This window comes from Phalaenopsis equestris, unplaced genomic scaffold, assembly GCF_001263595.1.
Source record: "Phalaenopsis equestris unplaced genomic scaffold, ASM126359v1 Scaffold000002, whole genome shotgun sequence".
Taxonomy (NCBI): domain Eukaryota; kingdom Viridiplantae; phylum Streptophyta; class Magnoliopsida; order Asparagales; family Orchidaceae; genus Phalaenopsis; species Phalaenopsis equestris.
In genome coordinates, this window is record NW_018164444.1 from 49,807,158 (window position 1) to 49,824,218 (window position 17,061).

General features: G+C 36.9%; 1 protein-coding gene across 1 annotated transcript in view; it reads right to left on the minus strand.

Annotated features, from left to right (window-relative positions):
* Positions 1-15,666, minus strand: part of LOC110039445 (actin-depolymerizing factor 11-like) — a 38,333-nt gene extending 22,667 nt beyond the window's left edge. The window contains exon 1 of the mRNA XM_020744505.1: positions 15,353-15,666. Within this exon, the coding sequence (XP_020600164.1) occupies positions 15,353-15,373 (21 nt within the window). The 5' untranslated portion in view covers positions 15,374-15,666. The remainder of the gene's footprint in view (positions 1-15,352) is intronic.
* Between the last annotated feature and the right edge of the window lie 1,395 nt (positions 15,667-17,061).

A 17,061-nucleotide genomic window follows, 5' to 3' on the forward strand; every position in this document is an offset into this window, starting at 1 on the left:
GTTAATATTTTAATTAAAGGGTTTTAATTAAGGAAGCTTAATCAAGAACATATTTCAATTTTTCTTTTCAAAAAAAAAAAGTTCTAAGCAAGAATTTTTGCAGAGGAATTTGCAAAAATTTTTTGTTGCAAGATTAATTTTTAGATGACATTTTCTGGTGCGAAATTCGAGGTGATGAAGTTCGACGGAACTGATAACTTCGGATTGTGGCAAACCAGAGTGAAATATCTGTTGGCTCAACAGAGATTCTTGAAAGTTTTGCGGGCAACAAAACCAGATGCCATGGAGAATAAAGATTGGGAAGAATTGCAACAGCGAGCAGCAACTACGATATGACTATGCCTAGCATGTGAGATTTTGTATCACGTGATGAATCTGAAATCTACAGGAGAAGTTTAGGAGAAATTGAAAACTCGGTTTATGGCAAAATCTCTGACGAACAAGTTGTATCTGAAGCAAAAGTTGTATGGGTTGAAGATGCAAGAAGGGACTGATCTGGCGCAGCATGTTAATGGCTTCAATCAAATAATCACAGACCTGTCACGACTTGATGTGAGTATTGAGGATGAAGATCGAGCGATGTTTTTGTTGTGTTCATTGCCCTCTTCCTATGAACACCTGGTGACTATTCTACATATGGGAAAGATACTATCAAAGTTGATGAGATTACTACAGCGATGTTGGCTCACAACCAGCGGAAGCATAATACAGGGGAAAGCCCTCACGGTGACAGTTTATATGTGAAGAGTAAACAGAATCGTGGAAGAAAGAAAGAGAATGAGTGATCTGGAAGGCGAAATTCCAGATCAAAGTCTATAGGCAAAAAGGAAATCCATTGCTGCAAGTGCAAGGAGCGAAGTCATATGAAGCGAGATTGTCCAAAGCTGAAGAAGCAGACTGGAGAAAAAGGTGATATTTCATCGAAGTCTGTAAATGTGGAGCAGAGTGAAAATTCAGATTACAGTGATGGCGATATGCTCTCAGTTTCATCAACTCAGTTCACGGATACATGAATTTTGGATTCAGGGTGCTCTTATCACATAACACCTAACAGAGAGTGGTTTACTTTATACAGGTTAATTAATTTTGGCTCGGTCTATTTGGATGATGATAGATGTTGCAATATTACTGGTATTGGAGAAGTAAAAATTCAGATGTATGATGACACAGTTAGAATGTTATGTGATGTCAGACATATTCCAGATTTGAAGAAGAATCTGATTTCTTTGGACACTCTACACAGAAATTGTTTTATTCCTAAGACAGGTGAGGATAGAGAAACCATCAGAATTGTTAAGTGTGCACTGACGGTGATGAAAGAAAAGTTAACTGCAAACAATATCTACAAATTATTAGGGAGTACAGTTGTAGGTGGAGCTCATTCTGTGGAGTCAGGTGATGACAGTACAAAGCTACGGCATATGCGTCTGGGTCATCTCAGTGAACGTGAGATGGCGGAATTGCATAGAAGAAAGAAACTGGAATTGCATAGAAGAAACTTGTTGCATGGTGTTAAAAGCTGCAAGCTCAATCTTTGTAAGTTCTGTATTCTTGAAAAACAGACTAAAATCAGTTTTATGACCGGAAAACATAAAACTGAAAGGATTGATTATGTGTATTCTGATGTATGGGGCCCTACTAGGGAGTTGTCATTGGGAGGATCTCAGTATTTCGTTACTTTTATTGATAATTTCTCCAAAAAAATTTGGGTGTATTTCTTTAAGCAGAAATTTGAAATCTTCTCTAAATTCAAGTTGTGGAAAGTTGAGGTGGAGAACCAAACTGACAGAAAGATCAAATATTTGAGGTCTGACAATGGCACAGAGTACACAGATTCACAGTACACAAAAGTTTTTTCTTATTTCTTTAAGCAGAAATTTGAAGTATTCTCTAAATTCAAGTTGTGGAAAGCTGAGGTGGAGAACCAAACTGACAGAAAGATCAAGTATTTGAGGTCTGACAATGGCATAGAGTACACAGATTCACAGTTTCAGAAGTTCAGAGACATTTTTCAGTGCGTAAGACACCACAGCAGAATGGTGTGGCAGAAAAGATAAACAGATCCTTAACTGAAAGGGCAAGGTGCTTGAGACTGAATGTAGGGCTTCATAAGAGTGTTTGGGTTGAGGCTGTGAATATGGCATGCTATCTCATCAATAGATCACCTCGAACATCATTGGGTAGCAAGGTCGCAGAAGAGGTATGGACAGGTAATCCAGTTAAATTCGATCATTTACGGATTTTTTGTTGTCCTGCTTATGTGCATGTACCTGGAAATGAAAGATCCAAACTTGATGCAAAATCCAAGAAGTGCATCTTTCTGGGCTACAAGAAAGATGTGAAAGGATACAAGTTTTGGGATCCGATTACAAAGAAGATGGTGATCAGCAGATATGCAATTTTTTATGAGCACTTTATGTTACAGCAGAATCAAGATAAAGTGTCAGAGAAGAATTCCAGTTCAGATGCAGTGCAGGCTTCTAAGAGAGGTGAACACCTGGTGATTCTATTCCAGATGATCTGCAGAATTATAATCTAGCCAGAGATAGACAGAGACGCATCAATGTAACGCCTCCTAGCAGATTGGGTTATGAAGACTTAGTCTCATGTACACTTCTCATCAGCAGCGATAATCCTGCCACTTTTTAAGGAGCTATCACTAGTCAGGAGAAAGAGAAATGGATGGGTACAATGGTTGAGGAGATGGAGTCTTTGCAGAAAAACCGCACTTTGGAGCTAGTTCAGCTTCCAGCGGAAAAGAAGGTTATTGGGTGCAAATGGGTCTATAAAAGAAAACCAACAGTATCAGAAAAGAAGGGGAAAAGTTCAAGGCTCCACTGGTTGCAAAGGGATTTTCACAGCAGAAGAGGATATATTATGATGAAATATTTTTTCCTGTGGTCAGACATACTTCAATCAGGGCAGTGCTTGCATTAGTAGCAATTTGGGATTTGCATTTGGAGCAGATGGATGTTAAAACTGCTTTCTTGCATGGTGATTTGGAGGAGCAGATTTACATGGAGCCAGAAGGGTTCACTCAACCTGGACAGGAGCATCTGGTTTGCAGGTTAAAGAAATCGTTGTATGGGTTGAAACAGTCTCCAAGACAATGGTACAATCGGTTTGACTCCTACATGATTCAGATTGGCTACAAGGGATGTGAGTATGATTGTTTTGTTTATGTGAAGAGCCTTGATAACCGTTCTATTATTTTTCTGTTATTATATGTTGATGATATACTGATTGCTGCAAAGAATATGAATGATGTCCGTGGTTTGAAAGCTTTATTGAGTCAGGAATTTGACATGAAAGACTTGGGTCCTACGAAGAAAATTCTTTGAATGGAGATTCATCGAGACAGAGACTCAAGACGATTATGTTTATCTCAACGAGGCTATGTTGAGAAAGTGCTGGAAAGGTTTGAGATGAGCAATGCAAAGCCTGTATGCACTCCTTTGGCAAATCATTTTAAGCTTTCTTCAGAACAGTTTCCTAAGACTGATACAAAAATTAAAGACATGGCAAAGATTCCATATGTCAGTGTAGTTGGGCTGCTTGATGTATGCAATGGTATGTACTCGTCCTGATTTGGCTCATGTTGTTAGTTAAGTCTGCAAATACATGGCTAAATCTGGAAGGCGATATTGGGAAGCAGTCAAGTGGATTTTCAGGTATCTGAAGGGTACTGTAAAACATGGAATTATTTTTGGCAGTCAGCAGAATGATCTTTCAGTTGTGGGGTATGTCGATTCAGACTATGCAGGTAATTTGGATGGCAGAAGGTTTACAACTGGGTATGTGTTTACACTTGGTGGAGAGCCTATATGTTGAAAATCAACAATTCAGTCTATTGTGGCATTATCTACAACTAAAGCAGAGTACATGGCAGTAGCTGAAGCTGCTAAAGAAGCCTTATGGCTTGTTGGGCTAGTAAAGAAACTGAGCGTTGAGTAAGGTGGAGTTTAGTTGCATTGTGACAGTCAGAGTGCTATTTATCTGGCTAAGAACCAGGTGTACACCATGCGAGAACCAAACACATTGATGTCAGGAATCACAAGATCAGAGAGTTGATTGTTTCTGGGGAGATACTGTTGCAGAAGGTTCATACTGATGAGAATACAACTGATATGTTGACCAAGCCAGTTACTATCAACAAGTTCTTGCATTGCTTGGACTTGTTAAATGTTTGCAGTTGCTAGAGAAGCATGGTGGCCCAACCCACAGTGATGCAGGTGTAACTCCCAGGTATTTTTCTCCTAAGAGGCTGGATATTCGCCAAGGTGGAGATTTGTTATGGTATGACTCATATACCATATAGGGACAGACGTTGGATCGAAGCGAAGCGGAGCGGAAGAATCTGTTCAAATTGAAAAGTTACGTGGGTTGGGGTGCAGGGGCAAAGCCCCACAGTATGGTACAGGGGTAATGTTGTTATTACATATTGTGCATAGGATTTACTCATGGAATTATAAATAGGCTTGTTAGTAACCCCAGGAGATATCCTCTATTCTGTAACTTCTTTTCTGAATATTGAAAGAAATTCGCCGCTCTGCTCCCGAGGATGTATGCATCTTTGTCGAACCCGTTAAATCTCTATGTTCTTCTGGATTTGTGTCGATTACTGTTTTTCTTCGTCCTAATTTTCTCAACAATTTCATAGAATGAATAAAAAAAATCTACCAAAGAAGTTATACTAACCTACTATGTTCATATTTATGCATTATGTGAAAGTACTTTCTTTCCTAACAACCTTCTTCAATTTTATAAAATTATTTTATTTGTATCATTCCATACATATATCCCATGCATGTTTTTACAATGAGATTTTTATTGGCAGCAAACACTAAATTTGCATTTCCTGTCATAAAATCCAATTATTTGTCATTACTTGACCAATTAGTAATAATTCATATAAATATACATCTAATTAATTGACAATAATAAGTAAAATATGTTCCATTAAATTTTAAAAAAAATAATCTTCTCTAAAAGTTTTAGAAAAAAAAAAACCTTAGGGTTTTGACAATTAAAAAAATTTTGAGTTTGGGTTGACCCGATTAATTTTTCAATCAAATTCGGGTCAAGAGTCCCACACGTTTAATTTTTTTAGCTAGGATTCGAGTTGACCCACCAAATCAAATTTGACTCACCAACCCAAATTGAATGAATTTAATCAATACTTTATGTCAATTAATTAGAGGTGTGTTGACCTCATTTTTAGGTCATTACTCTTTTCCTTAGGATCCTAGGATCTAGCTCTAGGGGTTCCTATTAACTATTTTAGAAAACTAGTATTGGAATCCACCCCTTTAGAAATTCCAGTCACTTCCTATTTCTCTTGTGATGTCTTGAATTGATGATCTCAAAACCATCGTCGTATGTTAGAGTGGTAAAGGACTGTCATGTGGAGATTCAGGGAAAAGTTCTCAATAGGATCTCGAGCCCTAGAAAAAATCTCTTCAGGACTTTATCATCATACACACACACACACACACGAAATACACAAAATTCACTAAGTTGCGCAAAATCGGACTAAAATTGAGCTTAAAGAATGTGTGAAAATGCAAACTTCTCCAGTGACCTCCGACAACAAAATGGATTGCGTCAACGCGTTCGGGACATCAATTTTAGCTAGGAAAGATACTCATATTGTCATAATTCCGCACACAAGCAAATTGCACGTAAATCGATAAATTCATCAAAACGACCTCCGACAACGAAATGGACCACGTCAACGCGTCTGGAACGTCATAATTACCTAGAAAAGACATCCATTTTGTTATGTTTTGACGCACGAAAGAAAAGGGTACAAATCAATTTTTATTTTTTGAAATATTAAATATTTTTATATATTATATTATTATTTATAATAAAATTTATAACCCTAAATCCTTTTTACCTCTTTCCCGCACACTTAACTCTTCATTTGGCCCATCCCGCAGCTCGATCGCCATCCGGCTTGTCCCTCTTGTGCCCTAAGCTCCCTTGGACGATCCACGCGGCGATCTCCCTCTCTCTTGACTCTTTTCCTTCCACGTGTGGCCGCTCGACCTCTCGACTCTCAAATCATGGGAGCTCGGTTAGCCGACCCTTCTTCTTCTCGAGGCTTTAATTTCTCCTTCTTTATTGTGACGATTTTATCCATATTGTTCTATTCGACCACGAAACGGTGGTAGGTGGCGGTTCCCCCCTTCATCTTTGCTTATAAAAAAGCTTCCTAAAGTATTGTTTTGGGTTGTTGAGATGTTTCTGAGAGAAGGGAGGTCTGAGATTGTTTTGCTAGTTGTTGTTTAAGGCTCTTAGAGGAAGGCTCTGCCGAAATTCCTTCTCGGCTAGGTTCTTGTGTGTTGGAGTGTTCGCTGGTTGCTGTTTCTTGAAGCTTTCAGAAGGAGAGGGCTCTGCCAAAGTTTTTTCTCTGCTAGATCCTTGTGTGTTGGGTGTTTGGAAGCTTGGTGGCTTTTCTTTTGTTTTCTTTTAGGAAATATCAAGCAAGGTATTCATCCCTTCTCTTCACTGTTTTGTTACCCTGATTGACACATATTGGAGATGTTAAAATAGGGAATGCATACATGAGGCCTTGTTTTATCTTAGCTGGTATTTCGTAATGGCATTGATATCATGTATTGGGCCTTTAATACTTTTATTGGATCTGATTTAGAAGTTATATGTTGATTGAGTTATATGTTGATTAGTTGAAATAGCAGTTTAGGGAAAGCATGTTTGGATCCATCGTCACATGCAAATCTTCTTCTTACGCTTCTATTATTTTTATATTTGTATGATGAAAGTTGAAGCCTTCTTTCTTTTCTCCAATTTATTGTTAAAGGAAGAGTAATTTTAGAGGAAAGGATTGCTTGCATTTCTTTTCTGCTCGAAATGCTTGGGAAGACACAGTTATGAACTTTGAAATGACATTTGCTCATCTAGAATTCATGCTGAAAATGAAATATTGATGTTTTTTTATTATTGTTATTCCTGCCCAGATAAATGTTGAAAATTCTCTACTGATTTTCCCCATTTGGTTGGTTCGATTTTGGCTCCTTCTAAGCTGGATTTTAGCTGAAAGTTCTGTGCAATTTTGCCCTTGTCCTGGGCCCAGTTTTGCCTTGAAATAGTTCAGTTTTTGCCCCTTATGCTAGGCCTGATTTTGTCTCGTGACGGCAGAGTTTTAGTTACCTATTGGGTTAGGCCTTACTTTTGGGTTGGCCCTGTGTTGAACATATTTGTGTGTTGAACATATTTGAGGCATGACATATTTGAGGCATGTTTTTTTTTTTGCTATTTTCTTTTATGTCTTTTATGATTGGAATACATAAACAGCTGAAATTTGGTTTTCAAGACTCTTGGTAGTTACTTTGAGTCTTGTTTTGCTCCTTACAGTTGCTGCCCCTCTTTTTGAATCATATATTGGAAGGAATGATGTCTTTTGAGAGCTTTTAAAATTTATTTCAGGAAGTCTTACTTTTCGAAACAACTGCAGTTGGAAATGTGAGATTTTTGAAGCTTTTTGGGATTGCTTTGTGGCCCTGTGTTGCTTTTCCTGGCCTTGAGCCTTTCGGTTGTGAACTTTCTTTTGTTGGGTTGGGAGCTTATATCTTAAATGACTGTTGATTTCCCTTGGCTGTTCCTGGCCGTGAACCTCCATGCTGTGATTTCCTGTTGCTTGCTCCTACCCGTGAGCATCCCTATTGTAGTTCTTTTGTGTCGTTAGTTGGTGGCTTTCCCTCTTTGGCTACCCTTACCCGTAAACTGGTAAATGTTATTCTGGGATGGTGGTTTCTCTGGCTGCTTCCATCTGGCTGCTTCCACCCAAGATTCCCCTTTACTGGGCTTGGTTTGGCTTAAAATTAGGCCCAATTTGGTGGAAATCAGCTTAAAATTAGGCTCAGTTTATTTGGTGGAAATCATGTTATGTTCTTGGCTCTCTTTTACTGGGTTTAATTGAGCTGAAATTGCGTCGTGTTTTGTCCCTATGTTGGGCTCGGTTTGCCCCCTGTATTGGACTCGATTTGCCCCTTTGATGGGCTCGATTTGGCTCCTTTTGGGATTGTGTTTTGGCTGGAATTCCTTTCTATTTTAGAACCTTTGGTGGGCTCGATTTAGCCCTTTGCTGGACTCAGTTTGGTCCGAAACTTTTCATATAACGTTCCTCCTGAGATTTTTATTGGTAATCAAGTTTGTCATCCCAAAATTCATGATTTCAATATCAACTTCTATATGGGAATGTTTGATATAAACGAATCAATTCACTATCATGTCTTGCTCAATAAAATGGCTTTAATCTAGATAGTTTATGTGAGTTTGTTCATTCACTCTCTTATGTAGATCAAAGGAGTACAATGGTAATATTTGTGGTGCTTTCCCTTTGTTGTGAAGCCGGTTTAGTGGTTTTGGTCTGTTGCCCTTACCCGTGAGCATCTCAGTTGGGTTTCCTTTTGTCATGTTTGGTTGTTTCTTGCTTTCCCCTTTGCTGTGAAGTTGGTTTGGTGGTTTTGGGGCTGCTACCCTTACCCGCAAGCATTCCAACTGGTTTTCTTTTGTCCTGTTTGGCTGTTCCCTGCTTCCCTCTTGCTATGAAGTTGGTTTGGTGGTGTTGGCTGCTGTCTTTGGCTGTGAGCTTATTTTTTGGGGCTGGGTTGTTCTCTTTCTTGTCCCTAACCGTGAACTTAAGGCGGTGATGTCGGTTGTTGTCTTTTTTGTCCCTGACTGTGAGCTTGTTTTGGGGTTGGGTTGTTCTCTTTCTTGTCCCTACCCGTGGGCTTATTTTGGGGCTTGGTCGTCCCTCTTGGCTGTCCCTCTCTGTTGCCCCTGGCCTTGAGCACTTATTTGGTTTTATTTGGATGATTTCGTGCTTATATGATAGGGAAAGCTTTTGGTTGGAGTTGGATGGCTTTAGTGTCTCCAAGCTTTTGGGAATTTCGAAAGTTTTCGTTAGTGAATTTGCTTGATTTGTGAAATTTGAAGGCCTCTACAGCTTTATGTTGGAAAACATGAGATGATATAGATCGGATTCATAAAGAATTTAACTTGTCAAATTGTCATTCATAAAAGAGTTTTGAAAGTTTGATATTAAAATTTGGATAATATAAATGTCACATTTGGGTTCAGGCTTGGGTGTGTGAGTACATATAGGTGGTAGAGTCGTGGGTACAATTGTCATATTAGTTTTGGGCCTGTTTCGACCTGTTCGAAACAAAATGTGAAAATGATACCCTTCTTGGGTTGATCCAATTATAAAAGTTGAGAAAATGATATCCTCTGAATTGATTCAAACATCTTGGGTTCTCTTTTTCAGATTTTTTGTCATCGTTTTGAGGGTTGCTTCACCCTTTATCCTTTCGATCTTTTGGGTGAATCAATTCCTCCTCTCTTTCATCCTCTTTTTTATTTTTTTTCTTATTTTTTGATTCGGTTTTCTATGCTTATGCCTGACACATACGTGCTCATATATAGTTTTTTGTTATATATGAAATCATCAAGCAAGGTCGCAAGTAGGTCGGTTTTGTTTTGGGGCTTAGAGCGATGATGACAAAAGCACGCCGGTAGTAGAGCAGAATGATATTTCATCCTACGATATCATAACTCAATCTTAGGATCTGATAAATTGTATGATGACAATATCATTCACCGACACAAGAATAGCGGGGGACTCGTACCTTCTTAGGTTGTTAGCGGTCCTATGCCCGACGACGTGATCGATTCGTGAACAACTATATTTTAAAAAAAAAATTTATAAAACAAATTGATAAGAATAGATGCAATATTTTTACTACAAAATTGAGACAACTTCCTTTTTGTATGTCTGAAATACATGTGCATACTAAAATATAAATTTTAAATGTGTTACAACTTGGTTGTCCACTTGTTGATTACCGATAACGGGCTAAGAAGTACCCTCCTAAGTTAGGTTTAGTAGGACACCCTTCTAGTTGATTGGCGGGCTCTATACATCCGGATGACCGATAATAGCCTTCGACGTCCCTCAAGTACAAATATATTATATTTGAGCCTAGCCCCGACCCGAGTGCTTACGGTCCCCTCTTTTCAGATTTTTCATATGTTTTATTGGATTTTTTTGGGAAAACACTCGTGGTCCCTTTTTCCGGTATCTTCTCGAAATTTTGATAATTTTCTTGAAATTGTCATTTGTCGATTTTCTCGAGTTTTCCAAGCAATGTTTCTTTTGTTCATACAGTGCATACTAGCTCACTTAAAGGAGCAGCAGACCTCCAAGACATACAAGTTAGATTTACATTACAGCATTTTGCTTCACAACATACTGTAATTTTCTTCTTCTTTATTGTACATTCTACTATTCTTCTCTTGTTGTATTGCATTTTTTATTGTTCTATCATACATTATACCTTAGTGTAGAAAACCTAGTGATTACATGTACCCTTAAAACTAATACCAAACCCGAAGATGTTATGACGAGAATATCGGAACGAACACCGTGGGCAGCATGACGATGACATATTGAGGAACCACTTCAAGATGGATCCGCAACATCACAACACATTCACATCACTACTCACTTTCCTTAGTTTAAATAACAACTCATAGGATTCCGAGGTGGTTTGACTAGCGCAGCGTAAACCTTCATATTACCTTTAGGTTTTTGCACAACTCTGTTGTGCAATTATATGTCCTAACACTTTAAGATTCCAAGATTGATGTACGATACGGTGTAAATCCTCCTATCTTTTTAGGTATCTTTTTAGGTCATTTGTATTTCAGGCTATTTGCACGGTCAGATATCGTGCGAACATAAGTTCTAAATTCTAAATAAATTGCAGGGATTAAACATTAAACAACATTATTTCAAAGATATCAAGCCAAACAATAGAATAATTGGGAAGTCACCAGGGTTTCCCCTGGATCTGTGATCTTCCATACTCTTTATTCATTTGGATTCCTTAAAATAACTGTTCATGTTTGAGCCACTCCCATTTAATTTTCCTAAACTTTGAAATCTTGAAGGCAGAACCACTGATCTTAATCGAGAGTTTTCTTAAGTGACCCCGGTCATTTAAGATGTAATTAACTATAGGGATTTGTCACTATAGGGAACTTGAAACTCAGGTAAAATAAACCCTATCTAATTCTCATATTAGGTAGGGAAATTTTTTGACCTCATATAAAATATTTCGCAGACCAAACGGATGTCACAAATTCTTCAGTTTAGGTGATTGAGCCTACTACAAGTGATGTTTTTATTCTTCGGGCTAAGTGTAATACTTGTGGTATCGTGCTTAGTCATCCAAACTATCCAAAATGTGAGACTTGCTTGGTCTCATCTATTTTTAAATTAAAATATTACTTTCAAAAATCATATTTACATCAAAACTATTTTTTTATATTTATTAAAATCATTCTTTTCTTTTCAAAATTAAAATAACGGCCGACAGGGTCGGGTTGAAGACGGGTTGAGTCGAGGTCAAACAATTCCGGGTCAGATCAATTACAGGTCAAACCCGAACACAATCCACAACCCAATTTTGACACCCCTAAAAATACCAATATATTCGATCGACTACTAAAATTGATAAGCAAATTTTCATATGTTCTCTTTTGATGACACAATATCATTTTTTTATTTATGTTGGTATTTCCTCATGAGAAAATACACAATTGAAAATATATTGATGTTACATAAACAAAAAAAATGCAATTGTTAGCTATAACAATATAGGATCAAAAAAATCACTTTTCACTCCAAAGAACCAAGAGATGACAGATGCGATAATGCCAGTAGCCTGGGATGACATGAGAAGAATAAGTTGATGAGTTTGTGCATTTGATAGAATGGATAAACAATTAGGATATTAAAATATTTGAACAAGTAAAGGTTGAATAATAGAGTTGATTAATCGTATATGGTTAAAGCCAATTACCAAATGATGTATTAACAGCTAGAAATCAGTGTTTTTAAGAAATTGAGCTGTGGATTGTTAAGTGCATTACTTTTTGTGGTATGTCAAAAAATACTCTTTAAATTAGATCATCACTTTCCCCAGCTTGATCATCATCCGTCACTTCAAACATTACCCAACTAATTCAAATCTCGAGCTAAACAGCTGAAATGGCTTAATAATTATATTTCTGTAAAGCAAACTTAGATATCATACGATTGCCCAAAAAAGATTTACCCAATTATAAAAGAGAACACCCGGCCAGTGATAAAACATCAAACTTAGTGAAGTAAAGGTACTAAAAGTCAAACATTCTTAATAGATTTCGCTCCTTCAGGTCCTTCCATACGCTTAAAGATAAAAATCACTGCTTACGTCAAAATAAATGTTTCATGATTGTTTCTCATTAAACTATTTTAAGCCACTTAAACCTTTATGAAGAAAATAAAATGTTCAAGTCAACATAAAAGCACTTTATATAAAAGAGAATGTTGTTGCCTCTTTTCCAATTCATTTCATTGACATAAATTACCAAAATCAATTTAGAATGTGCAAGAACTTTAGAACCAAACACACATTTCGATCAGCTTATTCTTTAAAGCTACTAGCTGAATTTAAGAAAACAACGAACTCTAAACCGTATGAAAATAAATGTGACCCGAACCAATTAAAGCCTTAAACAAAGGTTGAATGTATATTGCAAAAAACCATAGGAAAGCACTACCAAAATCCAAAGATAAAATGCATAAGCAAAAAAGCAACAGATAAAGAAAAACACAAGTAAAACTGAGAGAAATGGCATAACTCGGGAGAAATATCCTCCTGATGTCGCTTAACATATTCCTTCAAGAACAGTGGTATGTGAGACAAAGTATTCAAAACCTGTAAACTACATACCTTCTATGTAAAAGCATTATCAATAACAGGAGAGAAAATTAATAAATGAAGCACATTATATGCTAAGTTTAAAATTATAGAAATATTAAGTAAAAATAAAGGTAAATATAAAAAATTATTTAACATTTCTCCCCTTTTCATTTAGTTTAATTCCTCGAGTGATGCGAGGATTTGAAGGAATTTAATGGAGAACTAAATATTAGATGCAACTGGAATGGTTTCAATGTTCCGAACAAAACTTCAATAAGATTGGTTAACAAATGGTGTTCAAATAAATATCTTTATCCTTCTTATTCCAAATCTTTGTGAAAATCTAAGATGCATACTCATCATAGAGTAAGAGACGGGATCATTGTGACGCATGACCGAGAAGAGTATACCTATTATCTCATCTCCAGTAGCTCAATCAGAAACAAGTCAGAACTAATAATCAAGAATCACTTTTCACTTCATCCAATTGCCTAAAATGAATGTTCGATATGAAGAATCAAACAAACTATGCATATGGAAAAGGATCAATGTCCTTGAAGATAACTGGGCAAAGATCAACCAAACTGGTGTGCTACAAAATGAGAAGTAAGAAAGACCAACAATTCCATCCCTACTACAAAATCACACAAAATACATAAATAACAAACAAACTAAATATATAGAAAGAAGCTTAACTCAACAACCAAAACATGGAAAGACAAGCTTAAAACAACCAACCCAACATTCTAACCCCTATAAAATCATCCAAAAATAAATAAAAAGATAATATATAAATATATGACACGAAAAGAAACTGCGAGATTAATAACCAACCCGAGTAGGAGTATAATAACTTCTATAAGAAACACACAAGCAATGAAATTATGCTTTATCATGGAATCTGCTCGTAAAATGGCTACTGAAAAATCAGCAAAGTATGAAGATAAAAGAATTAGTGAGAAGAAGACCACCACAAAATTAGAGGATCGGCACTAAGGAACTAAGAAGAAGGCAGATATGATGATAACAAGGAGGAGGATAAGAACTTCTAAAATTAAAATAAAGCAAGTACAAATGGCATTGCAATCATTAAAAAAAACCAACATCAGATATTCAATTGGAAGCAAATCAAACACAACATACTAGCATAATCAAGAAAAATGAGCAATAAAATGGTCAGAAATAAGGCACTATAAGCAGTACAAACATGTATTAAAAATTGGAATCAAAATGAGTAAAAAGCGAAAGCTCATGACAATATCAATCCCACTACGCAGCTCATAAAATCTCAAAACCCAAAGAACACGACATATCGGCACTATATACAGATCGAATACAAAATTCCACATCAAACAGACGTACATGTCATTAAATGAAATGCAATACCCCACTATTAACGTTGGTAAAAATAGAAACAGTATACATTCAGTAGGAAATCATCACAATCTTTATCAATAGCTATATCCTAGCTATTAGGAATCTGCTTTATAAATCCTCCAATTCTCTTTGTTTTAGAACAAAAAAAAACACACACACACACGCACACACACAAAATACCACCTTCAAAATTAACAATCAACCTTTGACAAGATTGAAGAATCTTCAAAATAGCTTCATAAAAACCACAAAATAGGGGACTATTATAGTGATTGCATGAATCATCTCTGCAATGCGTGGAGAGGCTAAATACACCACACATCAAACCTCCCTTTAGCAGAATCCTCGTACAGTGAGCATACCCTTTTGTATATGCCAACATGAAAATTCCTTAGTCCCATCTCTTAACTTGAAATACACCTTTTCAAACAAAGGTTTTAGTGTGATTATGACAATAAAGAGTTATAATAATAAATATCAAACTTTAAGTGCTAGATATGCAAATGCATAAGAATTGTGGGGTATGTACATAAATTTCCCTTCTTTAAATCAACAACCAAACAGTCCAGAGATTTGGTTGGATTTAAGAATTGACGAGTATCATCAGCATTTATTAAATTATAATAAATTTCACTTTAATAGGATTTCTCACATAAAGATTTACTAAATTATATTTTCAACCAAACAGGCGAATCACGGGGATTACTATTGGAATAGCTCATAAAACACTTTAATCACCAGCGCGAAAAACTAGTTCTAAAGAATTATTGAACGAGAAACAATCTTCATTAGCTTTCCTTAAAATTAGCCCACATGGCACCGCGGCAGCCATATCACGTCATTCAGAAACCAGGAAAATAAAAAGTCAGCCACATGAAATATGCCAGTCGGTGATTCTGAAAACGCCAAAAACAAAAGAAAAAAAAATCCAAGCTCCATCACAAAAAAATCAGCGCTGAACAAGTCAGATTAGACCAAAAAAAAAACTATAAAGCTATAACAAAAATCACACAACGCAATTAAGCGTATTAAATAATACCGAATCAATCCAAAAACCGGCCGAATAACACGAATTGCAGCACCACCACCACAAAACAGAACAAAACCCTACGAAGCTTTTGCGATCCCTGCCGAAGAAATATCACAAACCGATGAACGAAGAATGATCGTGCAAAATATAAGAGATAGTTGTTTACATATGATCGGAGGAGAGCCATCCCGAAACGTATATGAGAGACGGTGAATTTTCTTCAGGGTGATTTGGATAGGAAGACGTGGAAGACTGCTGCAGCTCTGCGTACAACAAGGAGAAGCCGATTCACATCCTCATGCCCTCGGTTTTGTGATCGGAAGGAGGAGACGTTGGAGATCCGTAAAAGCTGCGTGAAGAAATGTAGGGGTGCTTGGAGGAGCAGAAGAAGGGTAAGAACAAGCAGAAAAAGGTGGCGTCGTTTTTCCGCAGTGGAGTACAGTCTCAGAATTTGTTTTTCCGCAATTTTCGCTGCCATAAAATTTTGCGGGAGGGTATATCATGATTTGGCAGGTGAACTTGAGGCCGTCTGATCGGATTAGACGGTTCGTGATCGACAATTATTGGGAGTGTGGGATATATATATATATATATATATACCCACCATAAAACACCGAGAAAAAGAAAATGTAAACCAGAAATAGAAATTCTAAGAAGGAAAATACTATTGAGAAGAAATAATAAAAAAGCTATCATAAATATCCAACATAAAGAAACGCCGAAATAGTGAAAATTTCGAAAGTTAGAGAAGAAACAACTTCCAACTGAGACACTATGGATAGAAACTGCCACCATAATTATCTTAGAGGCACAGCATTTCGCCAACAAAATATCTATGGGATGCACAGGTCTTTCATAAATTTTTATCATGCGGCATGAATCATGTAAGATAATATTTTTAATAAAAAATATTTAAATCTCAATAAAAAATTATTCGTAATTCTGATTTGAGCAAACTTACAGTCAAATTAACCAGTTCAATGAGACGGACTCAATGATGTCAAAATTAGTTCAATTCAAATCAAATCAAGCTCTAAACAAGCTATTAAATGATGTTTAAAAGTTTTACGGACACATTTAGGAGTTCAAATGAATGTTAAATATGATGTGTTTGTAGTCGAGTCGAGCGTCTCAATAAGACGAATCCAACGAGTCCAAGCTTGCTCGATTTAGGCATTTTTAAGGCCCTCAAATATTCATTAAACACTATTTGATTAAAGAAATCTTTTCAGACCTTCCGGTAAAAAATGTTGATATTATTGCATTAATTGCATTTGGAATTCTATAGATAGAGTCATACCCCTTCTTGAAAGGAGGGAGCTTGAGGAAGAGTTGAAGCTTGTAGAATGAGATAAAGTTCAGCATCACTTCACCGTTGGCCACCAGTCGTCGTTTGTCGCCAACCATAACTCACTGGCCGCCGCTAATCACCATCAGTCGCCACCCACTCCTTCCAACGAAGCACTTTGTAAAGCGACAACTGATATCACGAATTCATGAAGTAACATGCAAATTAGCGCATCATCCCCAACATCGAGATGTCACCCCAAAGACAGTGTAACAATGCATCTTGAAAATGGTGTAGGGAGCCACCCTGCACACGCTCATGTAGCTCCCTAATCCAATTGTTGAGACTTATAGACGCTATCATAACTCACAACTACAACCAATGTGCCAATAATGGTCCATATGGTTCACAGCTCTTATGGCTCTTAACTCTGAACCCGCAGTCTACGTACACTACTACTCATAACTATGACTTATGTAACCAGGTACAACTTACGTGGTTCTCAGCTTGTGCAACTCATGACTCCGACCCCCTTGCGACCTAGAAACGTCGTCGTTGCTCGCGCACAACGACATATATAACCATCT